Here is a 25,183-nt window from a genome sequence, read left to right on the forward strand (position 1 = left end):
CCAGTATTTATTTCTAATTTAATAAACACACAGCCTCTTTTTACCAGGCGCTGTTCTAAGCGCTTTCCACATACTGTATGTATTGACTTTTAAATGGGAAAGCTCAGTAATTGGTCTTTATCTCCCGAAACAAAACAGACATATAACACTACATGATTTTATCATAAGTATTTTTATCAGTTGTCAAGGCTCTGCTGCTGCGATGTTCTTTCGGTGGAAGAACCTGAGAAGACAATTACTGAATGGTTTTCGTAAAAACAAGGGCAGCTCTACTTTGCGATCCCAAACGTTGCGTTGCATTTGAAAAACCTGATTCTTTGTAAAAAGCCTTAAAAGTACAGAGAGCCGCTTACGTATGTTTAAGCGTGAATCCCACAGTGTGACACTTCCTTGGCAGAAATTGGAGTTTTAAGTAACTTCCCCTCTCTAGGAACCAGTTCCGGGTTAAGTTGGTTGCAAAATCAGCGGGTTAATGGCGCAATGGAGTCTGGGAGACCAGTCGTCCGCAGAGACTTGCCGACCGGTGTGCCGCTGGACTTCAATTCCCACAATGCCCCGCGCGAGCCCGCGATTTCTTCTGGGTCACTGTGAGGTGGCCGCCATTTGTGCGCTGACGAGTGTCGCTCTTAGTTCTGGATGGGCTTTCAGCCCTCCGGGGTTTTGCTCCAGGACCGTGTTTCCGCGTTTCTTTCAGCGTCTCAGCGGCCTGTGTCCTTCCGGAGCACGGTTTTGTTGCTAGGTGAAGGTCAATGCGGAGCTGTCCGGTAAGGTGAGTAAACAGCCAACTTCAAGTGTGTGTGTGTTGGAGGGGCGGGGTGTCGTGGTGGGGACTCTCCGTTTTTCCCTTCTAATGTCTTCGATGTGGATTCTCGCCGGCACTTGGTCAGACCCTTCCGTTCTCGGCAGAACCTGAACTTGTTTCTGTTGGGACCGAGAAAGCAGGGACGCACTTCTGCCGGCCTCCCGGGAGGCTGTGCGCGGAGTGTGTGCGGGGCTGCGCTCCGGCCCCCGCCCCCTTCTCTTCCTGGGACTTTTCTGGCCTCTCCATCGAGGAAACGGGAAGCTGAGGTGGCCGAGTTAGGGCTCTGGTGTTCGGCGTTCCTTACGGTTGTGTCTTTCTCTAGCCTCAGTCCTGTGGGTCTGTTCTCTGTTCGCCTTTTTGCCTTTTTCTTCGTGTTGGAGGAACACCCGAGAGTAGGCAGAACGAAGAACTGAGCAAAGCAAGCTTTCGGATTGTATTATTGAGGGCCCCTGATTTGCCTCATTTTCAGTGCAGCTGAAGTAGTTTTTTTCTTTTAAACGATATCTTATCATCAAAATGTATATTTATTCAACTTTAGAGAGTCGAAGTTTTTTAAGTTCTCTAAGTTCAGAAATGTGTCATTTAGATTCAAGGAGAGGTTTATTTTTTATTTTTTTTTAATATTTTATTGATTTTGTACAGAGAGGAAGGGAGAGAGAGAGAGTTAGAAACATCGATGAGAGAGAGTCATCGATCAGCTAGCTGCCTCTTGCATACTCCCTACTGGGGATGTGCCCGCAACCATGGTACATGCCCTTGACCGGAATCGAACCTGGGACCTTTCAGTCCCCAAGCCGACGCTCTATTCATTGAGCCAAACCGGTTTAGGCAGGTTTATCTTTTTTTTTTTTAAAAAAAAATGACATACGCTTACCTTCAATGAGATTCCTCTCAAATTATAACAATACTTAAATAGTAACTGATTATAAAATTACAAATTTATAATTTTTGTATTTTGGGAATATGTTACCATTTACTATCACAAACTTAAGTGCCTTTTTCTATTTTGTTTCCAAAGAAACTTGTTTAGAATTTTTAAAATATTAGCTATTAATTGTATGATTTGTGTGCTCCTTAGATGCCTTATGGTGAAATTGAAGCTAAATCCTTGGGATATGGGGAAGATCTAACAAGTGAACCATGCCATAAAAAATTGAAGTTAACCAAAGAGTCTTTAGTTTTCCCCCATCATGGTAGTTCTAATTTTCACAGAGTCCAAGAGAAAGTTGGAAATGATTGGATCCCTTTGACCATCCCTGATGTCAGAGGACATAGTTCTCTTCAGGAGGACACTGTCAAAACCACAGATTTGCTGAAACCTATGCATGATAAGATGCCTGCTGATAGACCAACTGTTAGTGAGTCCATTGATTCACAAGTTTTACAGGCTACAAGTCCTCCATTGGTATCCACAGATGATGAGATATATAGCACAAGTAAAGCATTTATAGGACCCATTTACAAACCCACTCAGGAAAAGAAATGTAATGAAAGGAAGAATCAAGCAGACACAAACAATGGCAAAGGAGGACAAGAAGAGAAACAGAAATTTAACTGCAAAAAATCAGAGATTGATAATGAGTTATTCCAGTTTTACAAAGAAATTGAAGAGCTTGAAAATGAAAAAGATGATTTAGAAGGCAGTAGTAAGGAACCTGAGCCCTCTGAGGAACAATTTATTTCATATTATCAAGACAATAATAATGATGTGATCAAATATGAAGAAGAAAAGAAAAGAGATCTTACTAATGTTCTTCAGTCACATTGTGGTTATCAACAGTACGTGGGGAATGAGCCAGGCAAATATTCTTGTCATAGGCAAGGAATACCTACATTTGGTGACATGTCCTTTACTTCCTTCAGGCCTGAATGGCAATCAGTGCATTCTTTTATAGTACCCCGAGGTCCTCCTCTTCCCAGTTTTAACTATTTAAATATTCAAAGATTCAATGCTCCACCAAGTCTACCAAATATTTTCCATGGCCCTCAGATTCGAAATGGTTGTTATGAAGATAATTGTCACATTAATTGGGATTGCTTGACTTTTGATCAAAACAATGAATATACTGACTATGAGAATATCATTAGTGATCTTCCCTATGGAAATGACTACACTGTACAAGATGGGTATGTGAATAATGGTTTCTGTGAAACCAGTGAAGGATGCTGGGAAGATCCTTCTATGGACAAGTATAATAGAACAGACAGGTTTATGAACCAGCAGTTTCAAGAGGAAAAATTAAACAAATTACAGAAGTTACTTATTCTTTTAAGAGGCTTGCCTGGTTCTGGGAAAACAACATTATCTCGGTAAGTAAAGGATACCAATTGAATACTTGGTAATTCATTACTTTGAAGTCATAAATGATAGTTGTGATAATTAGTGACAAATAGTTTCATGTTTCTAGTAGAAAATTTTTATTCTTGAAAATGGCATCTGACAGTGTAAATATTTTTAAAAGATGTTTTCTGATAGAGGAAGGGCGAATTGGCATATCTATGTTAATAATTTGCAAAGATCTTTAATAAATATGACAGTGGTGAAAGCAAATGCTATTTGAGAATGTGCTGGCCTTCACTTTTAAGTCAGCTATTTAAGAAGAGTTGGGCTTTGTCTCAGCTGTTTCACTTTATGACCATAAACAGATTTTGCTGTCTGTTAATAGAATGAGTAATACTTGAGAAGCAAATGAGATAACCCAAGGAAAGTAATTTTGAGCATGTATTAAGCACTGTGCTCTGTTCATACCATTGACTAACAGAGGGAACTCTTGTTTTTGGTTTCTTTGAATTTAAAGGAGTTTGACATGAGCAATATACAGGAGGTTTACAATTGTTTGTATGGAAAAATAATACAACAATTAATAAATAATAATACAAGAATAAACTATCACACTCAACTATAAATCTATTATACTTGCCCACCCCTGTATGAATTAATGGAGTTAGAACTGGTGATGTTTTATCTGACAGAAATATTTCAGATTCATGTTTTTGTCTACATTTTTTAAAAGAATGTTGCACACAAATACATTTTTGCAGTTGTGAAAAATAATACAAAGAAATACAATACAAATTCTTTACAATTCATGTAGGATGATGGAAGGTTTTTGCCAGATAAGGAGAAAAAAAAAATTATGTGGTATTTTTGGGGGGAGGATAAAGAATTCCAAGGAACCATTTTGTAAATGTTCTATATTTACTTGCAAGACAAACCTGAGCAAGCTAAACAAGTTTCTTTAGAAGCAAGAAATTAGAGTAAGATTAAATTTATAACATAGACATTTCAAACTAGATTGTAAGCTTTGATCATTGTAAGTAAATTTTAAGTTTATTTTAGGTCTTTACCTTTTGATTCCTCTTTAGTGAAGATTTTGTAAAGATAAAATTTCAGTTCTTTAGAAAGGATAGAAATTAGAAGAGAAGTTGTTACAAACATGGGCACTTTTCTAGATTTATGGAGTATGTTGAAATTGAATATGAATAAAATAGTAACTCAGTATAATTTCAGGAAGATAGTTGTAGTGGGAGATGATAAAATTGATAATATGTAGCATGTATATTTTATTAAGGGATTAGGTACATATAAGAATGGAAGTTATAGTAGAAATTACCATTGGTGTTACAATTTGCAGAGTACTTTCATATATAAAAATCTTGAGATGGGTTGTGTTCTTCTCATTTTATAGAATAAGCAGAGGCTAAAAAGAATAAATTCAACGTAAGGGACTTGGGAGAATTTTCTAAAACTGATAAAAGAACAAACTACTGATATCAATGATAGTGTTTTTTCCCTTCTCCTTTACTTTAGTATCTGATGCATGAATAGTCTGTGTGTGACTCCTGACTTGGAGTAGCTTGGTTAAAGAGTATCGCTTTGGTCAACACTATATACTAATAAAAGGATAATATGCAAATTGGTCAGGACGCCCTCATAGAAACAACTGAACAGTAGGCTGTGTGGGGCAACCAGGCCAGCGGGGGGGGGGAGGGGGGGCAGTTGGGGGTGATCAGGCTGGGGCGCGGGGGGATGACCAGGCTGGCAAGGGAAGCAGTTGGGGGCAACCAGGCTGGCAGGGAGTGCGGAGGTAGCGGCAATCAGGCCAGCAGGCAGAGACGATTAGTGGTGATCAGTCTGGCATGGGGGGCAGTTAGGGTTGATCAGGCAGGTGAATAGTTAGGAGCTAGCGGTCCCAGATTGTGAGAAGGATGTCCCAGATTGTAGAGGGTGCAGGCTGAGCTCAGGGGGATCCCCACCTCAATGCACAAATTTCGTTCACCGGGCCTCTAGCTTTTTAATAAAGCAGGATTGTTTGTTTGAAATTGAATATACAGCCACATACTCTCTAGTGAGGACTCTTACCTAATAATAGACAAGCACGTAAATTGACCATACCTTCGCTACGCCCATAGCCAATCAGACTGATTATGCAAATTAACCTAAAATATGGCTGTTAATTTGCATATATAGGTGCCCAGTGCCTGTGTCCCAGAAACGTCTTGGCACCCAGGTCACTGTAAGGTAAGGCCGCATGGGCCCAGAGCTGCCTGGGAAGGGCCTGAGCCAGGAGGCTCCTGGGTGGCCAAGCCTGCAATCAGAAGGAGGGGGCAGGAGTGGAGCCTGCAATCACAGGGAGCTGGGGGTCCCCTGTCCAAGGCCGAAAGCCTCAGCCAGAGGCTTTTGGTCTGGGCAGGCCTGGACAGGGGTGGAGCCTGCGATCGCAGGAAGCTGGGGGTCTTCTACCCAAGGCTTTTGGGCAGTAGCAGAGCCTGCAATTGTTTGCAGGGAGCTGGGGGTTCCCTGCCCAAGGGATATAGCCCGAGTTCTCCCATCACGGCCAGAATTTCTGATTTCTTTTTTATTTTTTTAATAAATCTTTATTCAGATTATTACAAATGTGTTCCTCTTTCCCTTCCCCCCTCAATTGTTCCCCTCCACCAGGTTCCCACCCTCTGTCCTTTCCCCACCCCCCACTGACCTCATTCATAGGTGCACAGTTTTTGTTCAATCTCTTCCTGCACCCCCACTCCCCTTGTCCCCGAGAATCATCAGTCCACTCCCCTTCCATACCTCTGATTCTATTATATTCACCAGTTAATATTACTCATCAGATTTTTTAATTCTCTTGGTTTTTAGTTTCACTGGTTGATAGTTACGAATTTGTGTTCATAATTTTTATCTTTATCTTCTTCCTCTTCCTAAATAACCCCCTTCAGCAATTCATATAATTCTGGTTTGGCGGTGATGAACTCCTTTAGCTTTTTTTTATTTGGGAAGCTCTTTATCTGGCCTTCAATTCTGAGTGATAGCTTTGCTGGGTAGAGTAGTTTTGGCTATAGGTTCTTGCTATTTATCACCTTGAATATTTCTTGCCACTCCTGTCTGGCCTGCATGGTTTCTGTTGAGAAATCAGCTGACAATCATATGGGTGCTCCTTTATAGGTAACTACCTGCTTTTCTCTTGCTGCTTTTAATATTCTCTCTTTGTCTTTTGCTCTTGGAATTTTAATTATGATATGAATTGGTGTGGTCCTCTTTGGATTCCTTCTGTTTGGGATTCTGTGCGCTTCCTGGACTTTTAAGTCTAATTCTTTCACCAGGTGGGGGAAGTTTTCTGTCACTATTTCTTCCAGTATTATTTTGGTATCTTGCTCTGTCTCTTCTTCTGAGAACCCCATAATTCTGATGTTGGTTTGCTTGAAATTGTCCCAGTGGTTTCTTACACTGTCTTCAACTTTCTGGATTCTCTTATCTTCTTGCTTTTGCAGAGGAGTGTCCTCTGGCTCTTTGTGTTCTAAATCTTTGTCTTGATTCTTGCGATCTTCCAGACTGTTTTTAGGACTCTGTAATATTTTTTATTTCAGACAATGTTGTTTTTTTTATTTCTAGTTGATCCCTTTTTATTTCTAGTTGATCCCTTTTCATATCCTGATAGGTCTCATTTATTTTATCGGCCTTTTTTAGGATGTTCTTGAAAAGCCTTATAACTGTAGTTTTGAACTCAGTGTCCATTCTTTTCTTTTCCTCCATCTCCTTTCTTTGTGTCCTGCCTCTTGTCTGCATTTTAGTTGTTTTCCTGATTTGATGGAAAGTTTTTTGTGCTAGGTGTTCTGGTAGAGCCCAGTAGCACAGCCTTCCCAGTTACCTGCGGTGGACAGTCTTGGTGTAGCCCTTTGTGGGCTGTGTGTGCAGTCTTGTTGTTAAACCTTGCTTATTGTTGGTATCACTGGGAAGTGTTGATCTCCAAGCCAATTGGCTGTGAGGATCAGCAGTGTCTCAGCTAGGAGGGCTTCTGTACTCTGCTTGGAAGGGGCGGAGTCTTGGGGTGGCGCAGACAATCTTTGGTTTATAATGATTTTGGAAAGACTCATATTCTTTAATAATTTACTTTTGTTAAAGTGGTTGGTATGACATCAGGTATATTTGGATTGATACAGGCATTTAAAAATATATATATATTTGTGATTTCAGAGAGGAAAGCAGGGGGAGAGAGATAGAAACATCAATGATGAGGAAGAATCATTGATCGGCTGCCTCCTGCATGTCCCCTACTGATTTAATGTCTTAAAAAAACTGAAGTTTGATCATACTGTGGAGGATCACTGGTTGTTTCACAACATTAAGCCTCAAGCTATTTCTGATTCCTACTTGTTGGTTTTACATTTGTGCTTTATGGAAATGAGTTTATCAGCGCTATCCTGATTTAAATACAGTTTTCCACAGGTGAGTTGCTTGCTTATGCTTACTTGCCCTTTAGGTTATCTGCTGCTCTATATTTAGGCAATTTTAGACACCAAGTACACATTCACTAAAGAAAAACATGGACAGTAGTTGACATAATTTTGTGATTGGTTGAAAGACTTTTAAAAGTTTTAATATGCTGCTTTAAAAAAAGTTTTTGAAACTGGCTATAACTATACATTTAGGTGTTGAAATGATACTTAAAATCTGCAAGGTTTTTAAGGTTCAGCTCCTATGCTACTATTTTCTGTTTGCAATATACTTACAGGTATGTACCTAAAATTCACTTACTAAGTTTTACTCACGGCTATACATTTTATAAATGGCACTTTATGATTTCTTTTATTAACAGAATTCTGCTTGGGCAGAGTCGTGATGGCATTGTGTTCAGCACTGATGACTATTTTCACCATCAAGATGGGTACAGGTATAATGTTAATCAACTTGATGATGCCCATGACTGGAACCAGAACAGAGGTTTGTTTTAGGCCAAGTCTCCTGGGATAGAATATTTGAGTAAGAGAAGACCTGGATTTTTTTTTTTTAATACATTTTTATTGATTTCAGAGAGGAAAGGAGAGGGAGAGAAAGAGAGAAACATCAATGATGAGAGAGAATCATTGATTGGCTGCTCCCTGTATCCCCCTACTGGGGATCAATTCCACAACCCAGGCATGTGCCCTTGACTGGAATTGAACCTAGGACCTTCAGTCCACAGGCCGATGCTCTATCCACTGGGCCAAACCAGCCGGGGCTGGATTTATATTCCTCATTTGACTTCTACCAACTGAATGACTTTCATAAGCCATTTGAACAGCTTTGAGATACAATTTTTTTCATCTACTAGAAACAGTGATACTTGCAAGGTTGTGAAAATCAGAGACTTTAGATAAAATACTTTGTAAACTGTGAATAGTATACCAGTATAAACTGGTAAAATAGTGAGTGGGATATTTTGGTAGGCTTTATTTTATATTTCTTAAATAAATCCAGAGAACTGATACTATTGTTATGTATTCCAAAAAGTTATTTCCCTAAGAGTAATGTTAATGTTTTTTAAGGCTTAATATAATGCTGTGAATATTAAAAGTTTTTTTCATTGATATGACTCCATGAAAAATCTATTTGATGCATTTTTTAGAAGCATAGAAGTCAATTTCTTTTCACCATGGAATAGTGGTTCTTAATCTTGGCTGCACATTTTAATTACTCGGGGACCTTTTTAAAAATATATATATATGCCTGATCCAGACCAGGCCGTTCAGTTGGTTAGAGTGTCATCTTGTACACCAGAAAGTTGCAGGTTCGATTCCTGTTCAGGACCATGTACCTGGGTTGTGGATTAAATCCCCTGTGAGGGTGCATACAGTAGGCAACTAATTGGTCTCTCTCTCTCTCTTTCATTTCTCCTTCCTTTCCCCCTCTTCCCTGCCCTTCCCCTACAAAAAAACAAACAAAACACCTAAGTCTGAGTTATCTCCAGAGATTCTGGTTTAGTTTATCTGGAGTGGATCTAAGCATTGGTTTGTGTGTGTGTTTTAAGTTACCCAGACATTCTCATGTTGCAGTCAGATTGAATACTTGGTCTAGAATTATGTTACTAAATGAATATAGTGTAAGTTAATTTATTTTCTAATAGATGAATGCATTGATGATAGCCCTAGCTGGTTTGGCTCAGTGGATAGAGCGTCAGCTTGAGGACCAAAGGGTCCCAGGTTTGATTCCGGTCAAGGACACATGCTCTGATTGTGAGCTTGATCCCCAGTAGGGGGCATGCAGGATATTTCTATCTCTCTCTCCTTCTCCCTTCCTTTCTGAAAACAAATTGATTTTATTAAGAGAAAATATAAACCTAGAGTCAGATTACACTGAACCCCATGTACTTATCACTCAGAATTATCAGTTATCATACCAGTTGCCATATTGACTTTATTTTTGTTTTCACTCTTCACCTTTTCTAATTACTAAAGCATTTTGAAACAGTTCTAGATATTATACTTTATGCATTTCAAATTGACCCCCTTCTTACTTAATGTTATTTAAATATAGTACCATCATCACACCTAAAAAAAAAAAAAAAAAACCCATAAAATTCCTTGACATCATATAATATCCTGTCTGTAATCAAATTTCCTCTATTGTCTTAACTGTTTACTTACAGGATCCAAACAAGGTCCTTATATAGTACATTTGATTTTGTTTTTTTAATTGTTAATGTGTAGCAGTTTCTCCTCTTGTCACCCTTATACTATTAATTTGTTGATGAAATTTGGTTGTTTGTCTTGTAGAATATCCCATATTCTGTAGTTGTCTATTTGCTTCCTTGTGTTTATGTGAGAAATGTCCAAACTTGTAAGAATTTTTATGCGTTTATTTGAGCCGAAGCGACTACAGTAGCCAGGAAGCAAAATCTCAACAGATTGAGAAAATGTTCCCGAAAAATAGCATATTTACTACTTATTTTATACATCAGCATCAAAGGGGAAGAAGTATGGGGTTACATGAAATCCACTGTTCATAGATTAGGGAGTTGAGATAAAGCAAAGTGGGGAAATCTCTGAAATTGGATAAACAGTAAAACAGACACCCACACTTCTTTTACATTGGTGGGTGGATATAGGATGGTTAATAGTTAACATTTACAGCACATAGAGATGGACATTTACAGCACATAGAGATGCTATAACAAAGAGGAGTTCTGTGATATGGTGCTCTGGTGCAAGATTGTGCCATGAAGGGTCTGGGAAAAGGGATTATTCTGACTTTCCAAAGGCATGTTATTATAGGTGCAAAGAGACAGTAGACTGCCTCAATTAAGGTATAGATTGACCTTTGTTAGGGAAGATACCATCCTAGGATATGACTACCTACCATGACTTGCTTTTTTTTTTTTACATTTTTTAAATTAAATTATTATCTGTGTACATATTTCAACATTGCTCCCACCCCCCACCCCCACCACGACTTGCTTTTAGTTAGGAAGTTTTAATTTCAGATCATCCTTTAGGTCTCTTCTGTTTGTAAGGCTGCCATGCAGGCCTCCCTGACCTTGTCAGGTTTAGTTTGTGGCCCCCTTTTGGCCACACATAGGGTAACCATCTAACTTGTTTCTCTTTCCCCTATATTGCTTTAAATAGAAGTTAAGTGTACAGGAAGCAATCGCTCGATATATCTCTCTCACATACGTGTTTTTCTCTCTGTCTCTCCCTCTCCCTTCTGCCCTCTAAAAACCAGTGGAAAAATATCCTTGGGTGAGGATTAATAAAACACAAAGAAGAGGATTAATTATGTTCAACTTTTTTTTATTATTATTTTTTTTTATTTTTTTTTTGCAGGGAATAAGCAAAGTCTGATTATCTAATTTTTAGTGATGCTAAAAATGATCAGTGTAAGGGTGTTGGCAGGTGATGTGGACTGTGAAAGAATTCACTACTAAAAGAAGAGATAGATGCAGGAAGTCTATTTTTACTTAACCAGAAGGGAAAGGGCCAGTGCAGTGCTAACCAATACAAGGGCAAGTAAAAAAACAGCCACCTACTCTTTTAAAGAGTAATGGCTGCTGTTGCTAGGTGACAATGAAGGGAGAGGGATTTGAGGCTAAGACAGTTCGCAGATGTCTAGGGAGGTGTCTTTTCAGTATTTTTTCCAAGCCTGTAAAACATGCCTAGAGTAAAAGTTATGAAGAGTTCAAAAGAGGCTTGTTTGAAGAGGAGGGGAAAGGGAACTTTCTACTAACTAGATAATTTTCAGTGCAAATTATCCCTGAGTTGTAAAAATAGCAGGGAAGAAGGGTATGCAAGAATGTAGCCTTGAAAGTAACTTGTCTTGCAGTTTGAACAGAGCAGCTATTTGAATCAGAGGAGCTAACAATCTTGGGATTTACCAGGTACTTTTCATAAATTATGGAAGGCTACAACAAAGAAAAAGAAAGGCTTTTTTTCTATCTTTACAAATAGGTTCAAAGGGATAGCTTGTTCCCTCCTTTACCAAATTCTCTTGTCAACCTTATATCTAATGGGTTATCCAACAATGAAATGTTTCCTGAATTAGTTCTTTCAGTAAGGGTTGCAAAATGGCAATTTTTCTATGTCTATTGTTCCTTTCCTGTTTAGTAGCTAGAATTCTTACGTAATGAGCTTCCTCTCAACTAAAAGTAGCAACTAGTGTCACCCTAAAGTACAGTATGTACAGGAAAAAAAGATAAATGCTTTTTTAGTTATTATTGATTTCAGGGAGGAAGGGAGAGGGAGAGAGAGATGAGATAGAAGCATCACTGATGAAAGAGCGTCATTGATCGGCTGCCTTCTGCACGCCTCCTATTGGGGATCAAACCTGTAATCCAGGCATGTACCCTTGACTAGAATCAAACCCAGGACCCTTCAGATCACTATTCACTTCCGACACTATTCACTGAGCAAAATCAGTTAGGGCAGGATAAATGCTTTTTTGTTCTTAATTTTCAATTTTCAGAGTAAGAAATTTCAGGGAGGATATTTTTGAGTAAAATGTTTCACTCTGTTGCAGTCCATGGTTTCAAAGAAAAGTTAAAATGCCAGAGAAGTTTGATTTTAAGACGATTTCCTACTGTTGGTTTTATGACATTGTAGGATATTTCCAAATATATTAATGGCATAAAAATCTCAAAAAATATTAATATTTTTAATTTCTAAAAGATTGCCATAGGATATTATTGCCCAAATAAAATAATGTTGATATTGCAATTCCCAAAAATGTGTGGTGGTATTGGCCTAAAGTTAGGGGAATAAGAATAGGTGATAAGTAGAATGAATAAAGGCAGTGGGCAAAGCCAGATACCTTTGGTAGACTGGGAAGCTTGTTTGTGTGGGACATTTTTTCTGTTTGCAGAACTAGTCTAAAATTTTCATTGTATGGTTCATGCCATGTGAATTATACTGCTGAACAAAACAGTGATTTCTAGGTAAACTACTGGTTTTATTAGTATAATAAATACTGACTTTTAAAAAGTAATTTCTACCTTTTCAGTTAGAAAATTGAGAACTAGAAACTAGACATTTTGAAATTAAACAATGACTTATTTTATTTAGAACAGAATTTCTCTTTTCAACAAACATTTATTGCATCCTTTAAAGGCTAGGCCATATTATGAGAATGTCTGTCTATCTCATCTTTATTAGAAGAAGGATCTTAATTCATCTTAGACTACTTAGAAATTGAAAACATCTCCAAGGTATCAATATTCTCTTTCTTAGAATATGGTAGTTAATTTATTGAGGTATTCAAATATTGTTTCTTTAGGAGCTCTATTTTCCTGGAGTGTAGTGCCCTGCAATGTGACATTGGATAATGGTGATTGAGGGAAGAGGATGATCTTCCCATTAATTTGTTGATATACTCTTCTTTTGGAACATAACTCCTTGGAAGAGTAGGCCTAACTATCAGGCATTAGGAGAATTATTTTAAATTTTTGTTTTTTATTTTTCATCTAATCCACCTCCCTTGCTTTGCAGAGCCTAGAGAGAGGCTAAAAGAAGAGATAGATGCAGGAAGTCTATTTTTACTTAACCAGAAGGGAAAGGGCCAGTGCAGTGCTAACCAATACAAGGGCAAGTAAAAAAAACAGCCACCTACTCTTTTAAAGAGTAATGGCTGCTGTTGCTAGGTGACAATGAAGGGAGAGGGATTTGAGGCTAAGACAGTTCGCAGATGTCTAGGGAGGTGTCTTTTCAGTATTGTGACCAACTAGGGTACCAACAGCTAATTTGAAGCACATCCTAGGTTTCTCATCACAGATTGTTTTTCCTGCAGAGAAACTTAGAGCCCATGTAGCTCAAAAATTTAATTTCATGGATTGTGGATTGAGGGCCGTGGTTTTTGTTTTTGTTTTTTTGTTGGGTGTTTTTTAAATGAAAGATTTGGTCACTTTATGATTGGGGATAGAGCAGTGGGGAGGTGAATAGCATCTTGGTGTCCTATTGACTATGACCCAAATTCTTTAGAGATACCTTCTTCCTAATATGTACTCAGCTACAGTCATTACTACTTAACTAACCTTTAGAATTCTGTCTGCCCTGGACCTCTGTATAAATGTTTTCATTATGTAGAACTTACTAAATCCCAAGAAAACTTCTCTATCATTGCATTTTGCCCCAACCTTTTAAATTTTATTATGAACTCTTAATTATATTTGTCTGTTTATACTTAAGAGTTATATACTTTTGTCATAACAGTGGTTCACTGTGGCAGTGATTTTCACCTCATGGGAGAAGAGATGGTGTAGAGATAGGGAGACTAATGAACCAAAAGATAGATATAGAGACAGTAAAGCAACAAGCAGACTGTTAAATTATAGCAGGAAGGGTAGGGAGATCTGGGATAGTTAAGAGATCAACCAAAAGACTTGTATATGTGCATGTAAGTACAACCAATGGACACAAAACTTTGGGGAGGGAAGGCATGTATGGGAGGAAGGGGGCCAATGGTATATGTACACAGATTACAATTTAATAAAAAAAAAAAAAGTTAATATAAATAAATAAATAAAAGTTCCTTCTATTTCGGCTCCCAGTTTGAGTCTTAGTCCCAAGTCATATTAACCAATTTTGCAGGGTAGGATAATATTGGTTGTAGGTCCTTTTATTACTGTGAAAATTTATTGCCACTCCCTTCTCGCCTGCAAAGTTTCTGTTGAGATACCAGCTGACAGTCTTATGGGAACTCTCTTGTAGGTAACTAACTACTTTTCTCTTGCTGCTTTTAAGATTTTCACTTTGTCTTTCATCTTTTGCATTTTATGTGTCTTGGTGTGGGCATCATTTTTTGTTTCTTTTGTTGTGTGTGCCTCTTTGGGTTCCTCTTATTTGGAACTCTCTGCTCTTCCTGAACTTGACTCTAAAAAAATAATAAACAAACAGAACAGAAATTGACTCATAAGTAGAACATTTTGAATGGTTGCCAGATGGGAAGGGTGTTGGAATGGGTGAAAAGGTGAAGGTAAGAGGTACAAATTGGTTAGAGTACAAATAGAGAATAGTCATGGGGATGTAAAGTACAGCATGGAGGTTATAATAAATAATATTATAATAACTATATCTGGTGTCAGATGGATATGAGATTTATTGAGATGATCACTTAGTAAGTTCTGTAATGTCTATTTCTAATCACTGGGGTGTATACATGAAACTAATATATTGTATGTCAACTGTAATTAAAAAATTAAAAAATGATTTTAAAAAATAAACACAAAGTTAGTTTAACTGTTAGTATATATACCAACTATATAAAATTTTGATATATAAAATTTTGCTGGTAAGGAATGATAAATCCATAGCATTTTTGTAATATATTTTATTGATTTTTTACAGAGAGGAAGAGAGAGGGATAGAGAGTTAGAAACATCGATGAGAGAGAAACATCGATCAGCCGCCTCCTGCACACACCCCACTGAGGATGTTCCCGCAACCAAGGTACATGCCCTTGCCCGGAATCGAACCTGGGACCTTTCAGTCCGCAGGCTGACACTCTACCCACTGAGCCAAACCGGTTTCGGCCATAGCATTTTTTTAAAAGCATTATTTGTACCCTGGCTGGGTAGTTCGGTTACTTAGAGTGTCATCCCGATATTCCAAAAGCATCATTTGTAATTATAAAACATTGGAAAATACAGATAAGCATAAAATGGCAAATATTCTTACCACCTATAGAATACTACTTTTGATATCTTAGCAACTCTTATATCTTTATATCTTGACCAAAGTAAGATCATACTTGCATATTATCTTCCAACTTGCCATTTTCAGTTAACAAATCTCCATCTTTCCATATCATTAAATGTTCACCTCTTTCCATATTCAGACCCCATATTCAGATGTAACTTACTCCTGTATTTGAGAGTTATATAATGAAAGTTAGCTCTAGACTAAACTCTTTACTAGGTGTAAGAACGAAGTTTCCTCAACATGTCCTTTACAATTAATCAAAACCAGTATCTGGTCTGGAGAATGTATGGGGCATGTGATTGTGTCTCGTAATTCCCTTTTAATCTAGCAGAGTCCCTTTTTTCCATGGCACTAATTTAAGAAATTACATAGGTTTGGTTTTCAGTATAGATATGTAGAAAATTTCTTAGTAATGAAAGTTAAGAGTTTTATTTCTGTATTTTAACCTAATATAATAGTTCTTTGTTTTTATTTTTGTTTTTAAATTCATTTTTTTTATTTCAGCTAAACAAGCTATCAATCAGGGGAGATCTCCAGTTATAATAGACAACACTAATACACAGGCTTGGGAAATGAAACCATATGTGGAAATGGTAAATATGAAATATGAGAGCATTTTTATTTTTTTTATATTCTGGAGTTTTTGTCACTTTGATCTTTATTATTAAAACATTTTCTTTGTTTTCTAAAGAAGTATGATTGTTTACTTTATTTAAAAAATATGGGAATGTTGCTTATTAAAGAATATGCTTATCTTGTAGGTTTTGCTTGAACTTGATAGTAATTGGAATTTTACCAGTTAAATGGTCTTAAAATTGTTGTAAAACATATTATTTTAAAAGTAAAATTTTTCTTGGTAGAGCAAATTTAGAAGTATTATCTAAATGAAATTTATATCTGCCTTCTTTTTACTTTATAAGAAGTATTCTCTGGGTTTGTGTTTTTCCTTTCCTCGGAATAGGCCATAGGAAAAGGATACAGAGTAGAGTTTCATGAACCTGAAACTTGGTGGAAATTTGATCCTGAAGAATTAGAAAAGTAAGACACTCAAATTTATTTTGAATATTTTTATTTTTTCTTTCTTTTCTGCTTTACATGATCAATGTCCACTAGCTTTGCTTATCATGTCTTTTACTGCTTATGATTAGGAACCACTATTTTTTTCTGTTAACCGGGGAGTTCCCTTTTTAATGACGCAACCTGTAACGGGCGCGTACTCTTTCACTAGGACGTAATTTCATTTTTTTTTAATTTTATTTATACTTAATGAAAATAAATGAAATATATATATTTTTTCATTTATTTATATATATAAAGCACAAAGGAAAATACAAAATTACCACAAAAAAAAATAGAAAAGAATACCGACAAAAAAAAATGGACACGTCGAATTAAAAAATTATAAATTTTACAAACAATGATAAAGATTACAAAAAATAGCCTAAACCTGTTTGGCTCAGTGGATAGAGCGTCGGTCTGGGGACTGAAGGGCCCCGGGTTCGATTCTGGTCAAGGGCATGTACCTTGGTTGCAGGCACATCCCCAGTAGAGGGTGTGCAAGAGGCAGCTGATTGATATTTCTCTCTCATCTCATCGATATTTCTAACTCTCTATCCCTCCCCTTTCCTTCCTCTTTGTAAAAAAATCAATAAAATATTTTTTTAAAAAAGATTACGAAAAATATATACCGTCCCTCTCAGGGCGCAACATATATTTCAAGGACGTATTCCTACATCCTACCCATTCCCAATATTGTTTATATTGTTTACGTTTGATGTATTTATTGGTCCTGCTCAGTTAACAGATTAAGAGGAACATTGACTTTAATTCAGTGTTTTTGAGACACCTTGCTTGTTAAATTTTATTAAGTTTTTGTTGTAGTTGTTAAGTATATTTGAGGAAAAATTAGAATTTTTCCCTCTGGTTTTGAGCTAGGCCACTTCTCTGCATATTCCTTCCAACTTCATCGCCTTCCTATTTTAGATCCCATAACCTTTTTACTTGATATTTTCATCTTGCTTCCTCTTTTCACCTTTACTACTACAGCTCTATAATCCTATAACCAAGATCCTTGGAATCAATGTGTTTTGGAAATCATATTTGGGGTGATGTTAGAAAGGTAATATAGTGATGTCAAAACACCTCCTAGCAGAGTTTGGGCAGCTTGTCATAATCCAGTATCTTACTATATCTATGGCAAATCATGACTAAGCAGCCTAAATAGTTAAGAAACACTACATAATCTATTGTCAGTTCAAGAAGATCGGGCTGCCAAATGAGTACAGGTCTGGTTATGTTTTGCTGCTATAGGAGTCCATAAAAACCTGAGCTTTCGGAGCATTTTACAATAGATTTCAGAATTTGTGTTAAGGAATTATGGACTCATATTACTTTCAACCCTAATCTGTATCGACCTTTATCCCTTTCTTACAGTGCTGGTTTTCCTGACTGACTTTTTTTCCTTCACTTTCACACCCTCCCTCCCTTTTGATAAGAACTTTAAGATAAAATTCATATAGTTTACAATTTACCCATTGAAAGAATATAGTTTAGTGGTTTGCAGTATATTCACAGAATGCTGCAGCCATCACCTCCCCTTTTTAAAAAAATATATTTTATTGATTTTTTTACAGAGAGTAAAGGAGAGGAAGAGAGAGTTAGAAACATCGATGAGAGAGAAACATCGATCAACTGCCTCCTGCACACCCCACTGGGGATGTGCCCGCAACCAAGGTACATACCCTTGACCAGAATCGAACCTGTGACCCTTTAGTTCAAAGGCCAATGCTCTATCCCTTAAGCCAAATAAAATCATTTTTATTTTTCACACCTCAGTTTGCTCTTTTCCAGCTTAAAGTGCTATTCTATGTGATATCCAACTAACTTAATTTTTTCTCCCTTGTCTTTTATTCCTTTGATTACCTTACTTTCCCTTTCTGACTTATATGCCATGTGTTCATATATGAATAGATAAACAGATAGATTTACTAATATATGATATTATTTACCTGCTCTGAGTATAGTGTACCTCAGGTAAAAGAAATTTAAATAAGAAAGATATTTGGGTTATAATGAACAAATGAATTGATGAAATGCAATTAGAATTTGTTTATATTTAAGGGACTGTTGAAATTTATTTAAAGTCTTAATATAAATTGATTTTACAAACTAAAATCAGTTTGATGTCTGGTATAGTTTGCTTTTTTGTATAAAATTAATTGAATCATCAAATTGATTATCTTGCCAATTTCTAACCTGAGGTCTCTTTTTTAGTCTTCTATCTTTTCTTTTGCTTTCTCTTATTATTTTTAACACTAGAGGCCCTAGTGCATGAAATTCGTGCGTGGGGGGGGGGGGGGGGGTAGCGTGTTGTGTCCCTCAGCCCAGCCTGCATCCTCTCCAATCTGGGATCCCTCTCACAATCCAGGACTGCTGGCTCCTAATTGCCCCTAATGCTTTGGCCTGCCAGCCTGGTCGCCCCTAACTGCCCTTCCCTGCAGGCCTGGTCACCTACCAACTGCCCTCCCCTGTAGGCCTGGTCGCCCCAACTGCCCTCTCCTGCAGGCCTGATTACCCCTAACTGTCCTCCCCTGCTGGTCTGGTTGCCCCCAACTGCCCTCCCCTGCAGGCCTTGTCCCTCCCAACTGCCATCCCCTGCAGGCCTGGTCTCCCCCCACTTCCTCCAACTGCCCTCCCTTGCAGGCTTTGTTCCTCCCAACTGTCATCCCCTGCAGGCCTAGTCCCCCCCCAAATGCCCTCCTCTGCTGGCCTGGTCCCCCCACAAATGCCCTCCCCTGCTGGCCATCTTGTGGCAGCCATCTTGTGTCCACATGGGGATGGCCATGTTGTGTGTTTGAGTGATGGACAATTTGCATATTACCTTTTTATTGTATGGGATGAGCACCAATAGTTTTGAAAAGTAAACATTCCTTCTGTGTCCTTTTTCTGGGAAAATGAATTAGTAAATCTAGAACTCTAATATTAAATGTGTAATACATTCCTGTGTGTTTTGCCATGTCCAAGTCAAATTATGGAAAACTACGAGGATAAAATAAGTTGTAAAAAGTTCTTTGATGGTCAAGAATAATTTTTAAACCATTTCTTCTTTTCATAAGTAAATTCACAGATAAAAGTACATGAAATACAAACATAGGACATGTCCTAAAATAAGTTTTAAAAAGTGACAAATATTTTATATGGATTTTTGTAAGTCCTACAAGTCCACTCAATTCTATAATTCTCAAACTGACTCTCTTGCCCGGCAGGTGTCGCTCATTGGCTGAGCGTCAACCTATGAGCCAGGAGTTAATGTTTCGATTCCCAGTTAGGGAACATGCCCAGTTTGTGGACTTGATCCCCAGTGTTGGACAGGCAGGAGGTAGCAGATCAATAGTTCTATATCATTGTTGATATCTCTCTCTCTCTCTCTCTCTCTCTCTCTCTCTCTCTCTCTCTCTCCCTCCCCCTCCCTCCCCTTCCCCCCTCCCTCCCTCCCTCCCTCCTTCCCTTTCTCTCCCTCTCTCTCCCTTCCTCTCTGAAATCATTTAAAAATATATATTAAAAAGAAAAAAAAGAAAACTGACTTATAATCTTTTATATTTTTAAAGAAGGGAGATTAATTCAGTGGTTCAGTGAATCAGTAGTTAGTTCGGTGTGATGAAGATTTAACTATTTAACATTTTGCTCTGATTTATAGTATCTTTAAACCTTTAAAAATACTGTTAAAATTTTTGAGAGAGCCATGATAAATTTTTTGGTATGGAATGCAGGTAAATGAGATGTATCTTCTAGTATTTATTTGCTAAAAATAATTTAGAGTAGGTACCCTTATTCTGAAACAACTTACTGTCTAAGCTTATAAATTGTTTAAAAAGAATTAAAATCTTTTTATTTTTCGTTAGGAGGAATAAACACGGTGTGTCTCGAAAGAAGATTGCTCAGATGTTGGATCGTTATGAATATCAAATGTCCATCTCTATTGTAATGAATTCAGTGGAACCAATGCACAAAAGTACACAAAGACTTCCTCCCTCAGAGGAGAAACAGAGGTGGGGAGGCTCTCTAGGCTCACACAACCAAGTATGTGTCACATTCAGTCAATAAGGTGGCTATTTTCAGCTAACACATTTGTTGCTTGCCCTTAAACAACATTAATGAGCCTTTCTTAAAGTTTAAAGTTTTAGATTTTTAAAAAAAGACTACATTGCACCACAGAGGATGTTCCCAGCAGTTGTTTAAATTCTAAAATGTAAATAAAAATTATGTAAAATTGTATTTTAAATGTTTTTATAATCTTTTGTTGTGATACCTTTGGTTATAATGAAGACACATGAATGAATAGGAACTAGAATGTTTTCTACAATTGAATTTTAAACTAATTTTATCTCTTTTGTAAACAGTGTTGAACAGCTTTATAGGTTATACTCCAAACTGACTTTCCATAAAATTTTAGTATTTTTCCTTTAGCACCTTAAATATATAAGAAATACTTCCTTAACTGGTTTGGCTCAGTGGATAGAACATTGGCCTGCAGACTAAAGGGTCCCAGGTTTGATTCTGGTCAGGGGCATATACCTTGGTTGCAGTCTCAATCCTTGGCCCTGCTCAGGGTGCATATAGGAGGCAACCAATTCATGTGTCTCTCTCACATTGATGTTTTTTCTCTGTGTGTGTCTTTCCCTCTCCTACTTTCTAAAAATCAGTTGGAAAATATCTTCAGGTGAGGATTAACAACAACAAAAAATAGTAAAATAAAAAGAAATACTTTTTTTTTTCCTTATTCATAGTATATTCTTTTGACCTTTTTAAATTATTGTTCTGTTTTGTTAATCCTCATTCGAAGATATTTTTTTCATTGATTTTTTTTTCTCTATTGACTTAGAGAGTGTGGAAAAGATAGAGGGGGAGAGAAAGAGAGAGCAATTTGGAATATAAGGAAGCAGACAGAAAACACCCAATTAGAACAGGAAAAAAATAATAGTATTAGTAGCCTCTGGGACAATTTCAAGTGTACCAACAATCGCATCATGGAAGTGCCAGAAGAAGACAGAAATTGAAAACCTTTAAAAAAAGAAAATAAGAGAAACTTTCTCAACCTGGTGAAGAAAATAAATATACAACTCCTATTAATGCAGAATATCCCAAACAAGATGAACCCAAAGAGGCCTACACTAAGACACGTCATAAATAAAATGCCAAATGTTAACCCTGTCTGGAGTTACTCAGTTGGTCATTGTCCTACGCAGCAGAAGATTTGCCAGTTTGATTCCTGTTCAGGGGCATATGCCTGAGTTGCAGACTCGATCCTTGGTGGGGGAATGCAGGAGGTAGCCCATATCTGTTCCACTCTCACATTGATACTGTTCTCTCCCTCTCCTTTCCTCTCTCTAAAAATCAAACTATTTTTTTAAAATGCTAAAGATTTAATCTAAAGAGTCTCAAAAAAGGGGACATCTATAATACTTTCAACCAATAAGATAAATTTTAAAAAGTGGGAGAATCTCGAAAGCAGCAAGAGAAAGCAGTTAGTAACCTACTTATGGAGCTCCCAGAAGACTGTGATTTCTTAACACAAACTTTGCATGCTCAAAGGGATTAACAGAAAGTATTCAAAGTGATAAAAAGCAGAGCCCTACAATCAAGATTATCCAGAATAGCTATCATTTAAAATAGAAGAACTGATAAAGAGCTTCCCAGACAAGAAAAAGCTACAGGAGTTCATTGCCACCAAACCAGTGTTACAAGAAATATTAAAGGGTCTTTAAGAAGTAAAGAAAATTATTAAAAAATATGAAAAAGTCATAAAAAATGAAATCTTAACCGTTTATGACAACATTGATGAAGCTGGAAGGTATTATGCTAAGTGAAATAAGTCATTCAGAGAAAGATAAATACCATATGATTTCACTTATATGTGAATCTAAAGAACTATAAATGAAAAAAAAAAAACAGACTCCTAGGTACAGGGAAAAAGATTAAGGATTGGCAGAGGGGAGGAGTGTTGGGACGGGGTGAAAAAGGTGAAGGGATTGAGCAGTACACATTGATAGTTACAAAATAATTTATGGGACTGTAAAGTACACTGTAGGAAATATACTGGAATAACTATGTATGGTGCCACTAGATACTGAAAATACCAAAAGGGAACACTGTAAAGTATGTGATTATCTAACAACTATGTTGTATTATTGATACTAACATAATACTGAATATAAACTGTAATTGAAAAAGTTTTTAAAAAATAAATAAGTTAAAATATATACTGCAGGAACTCATTAAATACCAGCTGAAGAATTTTTATACTCATTAATTTAATTGACTACTACCTGACATTTTCACTTTCAAGCCTGAAAAATTGAACTGTGATCATCTGATTCCTGGATTTTCAGGATTTTCTTGCACAGCAAGTGGATCTACCATTCATTCATTTATTTTTTTTAAATCTTTACTGTTGAAAGTAATATGTCCACTTTTTCCCCCAGTGCACCTCCACACCAGGCCCTCACCACTCCACTGTCTGTGTCCATGGGTTTATGCATATATGATTACCTCCCACTCTCCCCCGCCTTCCCTCCACGATTCCATTCTCTGTTCCACACTTCCATTTGTATGGATCCACTCCACTCATCAGCTTTATTAATTAGATTCCATATGAGTGAAATCATGTGATACCTAACAAACTGACTTAATTAGCATGATGTTCTCCAGGTCCCTCTGTGTTGTCTGGAGGAGTAAAAGTTCTTTTTATACCTGCATTAGAGGCCTGGTGCACAAATTCGGCCTGGCTTGCAGGATTGGTCTGAAACTAGCTCTCGAATATCCCCGGAGAGGTCCTGGATTGCAAGAAGGCACAGGCCAGGCCAGGGGAACCCAACAGTGCATGATTGGGGCTGTAGAGGGACCATGGGAGGGCTCCAGGGCATGTCCATCCTGTCTTGCTCAGTCCTATCGGCCGGACCCCAGCAGCAAGCTAACCTATTGGTCAGAGCATCTTACATCATAGTGACTGGTCAACTGTCTACCACCTGGTGGTCAGTGCATGTCAAAGGGAGCAGTTGAACAGCCTTAGCTTATCAGTATATTAAGCTTTGATTGGTTGAACGGTTGATCAGACACTTAGCATATTAGGTTTTTATTATATAGGACTAGAGTCCCAGTGCCCAAAATTCATGCACTTGGGGGGGGGAGAGGGGTCCCCCAGCCTGGCCTGTGCCCTGTCACAATGCAAGAGCCCCATGATCAATCACCCCAAAGAGGTAGAGCCCACCTGCCCATCTGGGGCTCCTCGATGGATTGCTCCAAAGAGATAGGCCAAAGCCAGGAGGAGGCAGAACCACTAGGCAGTTCTCACCATGTGGAGCCAGGGGACTCCCAGGCAGTCCCCATCAGACCCCTAGGCAAGCCTCACCTCCAGGAGCCAGGGAACCCCAGGCAAGTCTCACCTTATGGAGCTGGGGGACTCCCAAACATGCTTCACCACATGCAGCTAGGGGCCCCCCAGGCAGGCCTCACCATGCGGAGGCAGGGCTCATTCAAAGATGGGGACCCCAAAGCAGGCCTTGTCAGTCCCTGGGGCAGGCAGAGCTAGAGGGGGGGCACCCCCAGGCAGGTCTCATCAGACCCCCAGGCTGGACTCACATGGAGCTGGAAGGAGACTGGACAACCCCACCCCCAGGCAGGCTTCTCCACATGGAGCCAGCAGACCCCTGGACAGGCCTCACCAAGCCAAGCTCCCAGGGGACCCCCAGGCCAGTACAACCAGGAGAAGGCGGAACTCCCAGGCAGGCTTTGTGCCACACACTCAGTGTCAAGTCCAGCCATCTTGAGACAGCATTAGTGCATCATGGCATGATGACCACTTAGGCTTTTATTAGTAAGGATAGTACAGTGGTGCCTCGCATAAAGAACGCCTCGCACAGCGAACGCTGCACACAACGGACTTCATTTCATGATTCATACAACGAACTTCGTTTCACACAACGAAGTCGCCCGAGCTTCCACGACTGCTTCGCCGGAGCTTCCACGATCACTGCCGATGTATTGCATCCTACGCGCAGGCACTGCAGGCAGTCGTTAGTCACTGCGCTTAACTTAAGCACGTATCGCGGCAATCGTTCTTCATTACGAATTAAATCACGCACATATCACGGCAGTCGTCCTTTTAAGTTAAACTCAATATTTTTTTTATATCATGGCTTCTAAAAAAAGCAGGAAGGTGATTTCTGTTGAAATGAAACAGGAAATAATTAGAAGGAGTGAATGTGGGGTAAAACAGTGTGACCTCGTCAAAGAGTTTGGCCTCAGCAAGACCACCATTTTCACCATTTTGACAAATAAGGATGCAATCAAATCAGCCAAAGTAGCCAAAGGAGTATCAAAACTTTCATGAAAAACATAGGTCTTCAATCCACGAGGAAATGGAGAGGCTATTAGCGATTTGGATTAAGGACAGGCAGGTGAAAGGTGACGTAACAACCCAAGATATTATCTGTCACAAAGCCAAGAGAATTTATGACGATCTAAAGAAAAACGTCCCTGGAAGTAGCAGCAATCAAGATAATGAAGAAGAATTCAAAGCCAGCAGGGGGTGGTTTTTTAGATTTAAGAAAAGGTGTGGAATCCACAGCGTTACTATGCATGGTGAGGCTGGCAGTGCTGACAAGAAAGAAGCAGAAAAGTTCTCTATTAACTTTCAAAAATGTACTGTATTAAGGATGAAGGACACTGCCCACAACAAGTGTTCAATGCCGATGAAACGGGTCTTTTCTGGAAAAGAATGCCGAGCAGAACCTTCATTACAAAAGAGGAGAAGAAATTGCCAGGACACAAAGCCATGAAGGACAGACTTACCCTTATGTTTTCGTCTAATGCCAGCGGAGACCTCAAGATCAAACCTCTATTGGTTTATCACTCTGAAAATCCAAGAATTTTCAAGAAAAATAA

The 25,183-nt window shown here is 38.2% G+C and overlaps 1 protein-coding gene across 9 annotated transcripts; it reads left to right on the forward strand.

The window, feature by feature from the left end:
• Positions 1-571: 571 nt before the first annotated feature.
• LOC118729187 (NEDD4-binding protein 2-like 2) lies at positions 572-20,427 on the forward strand. 9 transcript variants are annotated; one of them, XM_036456524.2, is made up of 6 exons: positions 593-764; positions 1,881-3,112; positions 7,897-8,021; positions 15,746-15,834; positions 16,203-16,279; positions 20,143-20,427. In XM_036456524.2, exons 1-6 carry the CDS (start codon positions 750-752, stop codon positions 20,342-20,344), a joined length of 1,740 nt encoding a protein of 579 aa, XP_036312417.1. In that variant the 5' UTR covers positions 593-749; the 3' UTR covers positions 20,345-20,427. The 9 variants fall into 9 exon arrangements, with proteins under 9 accessions (XP_036312421.1, XP_036312419.1, XP_036312420.1 ...); XM_036456525.2 differs by having other exon boundaries at positions 630-769; XM_036456528.2 differs by lacking the exon at positions 1,881-3,112 and having other exon boundaries at positions 572-764.
• Positions 20,428-25,183: the final 4,756 nt, after the last annotated feature.

The sequence above is a fragment of the Pipistrellus kuhlii genome, unplaced genomic scaffold (assembly GCF_014108245.1).
Source record: "Pipistrellus kuhlii isolate mPipKuh1 unplaced genomic scaffold, mPipKuh1.p scaffold_m20_p_3, whole genome shotgun sequence".
In the NCBI taxonomy this organism is placed as follows: domain Eukaryota; kingdom Metazoa; phylum Chordata; class Mammalia; order Chiroptera; family Vespertilionidae; genus Pipistrellus; species Pipistrellus kuhlii.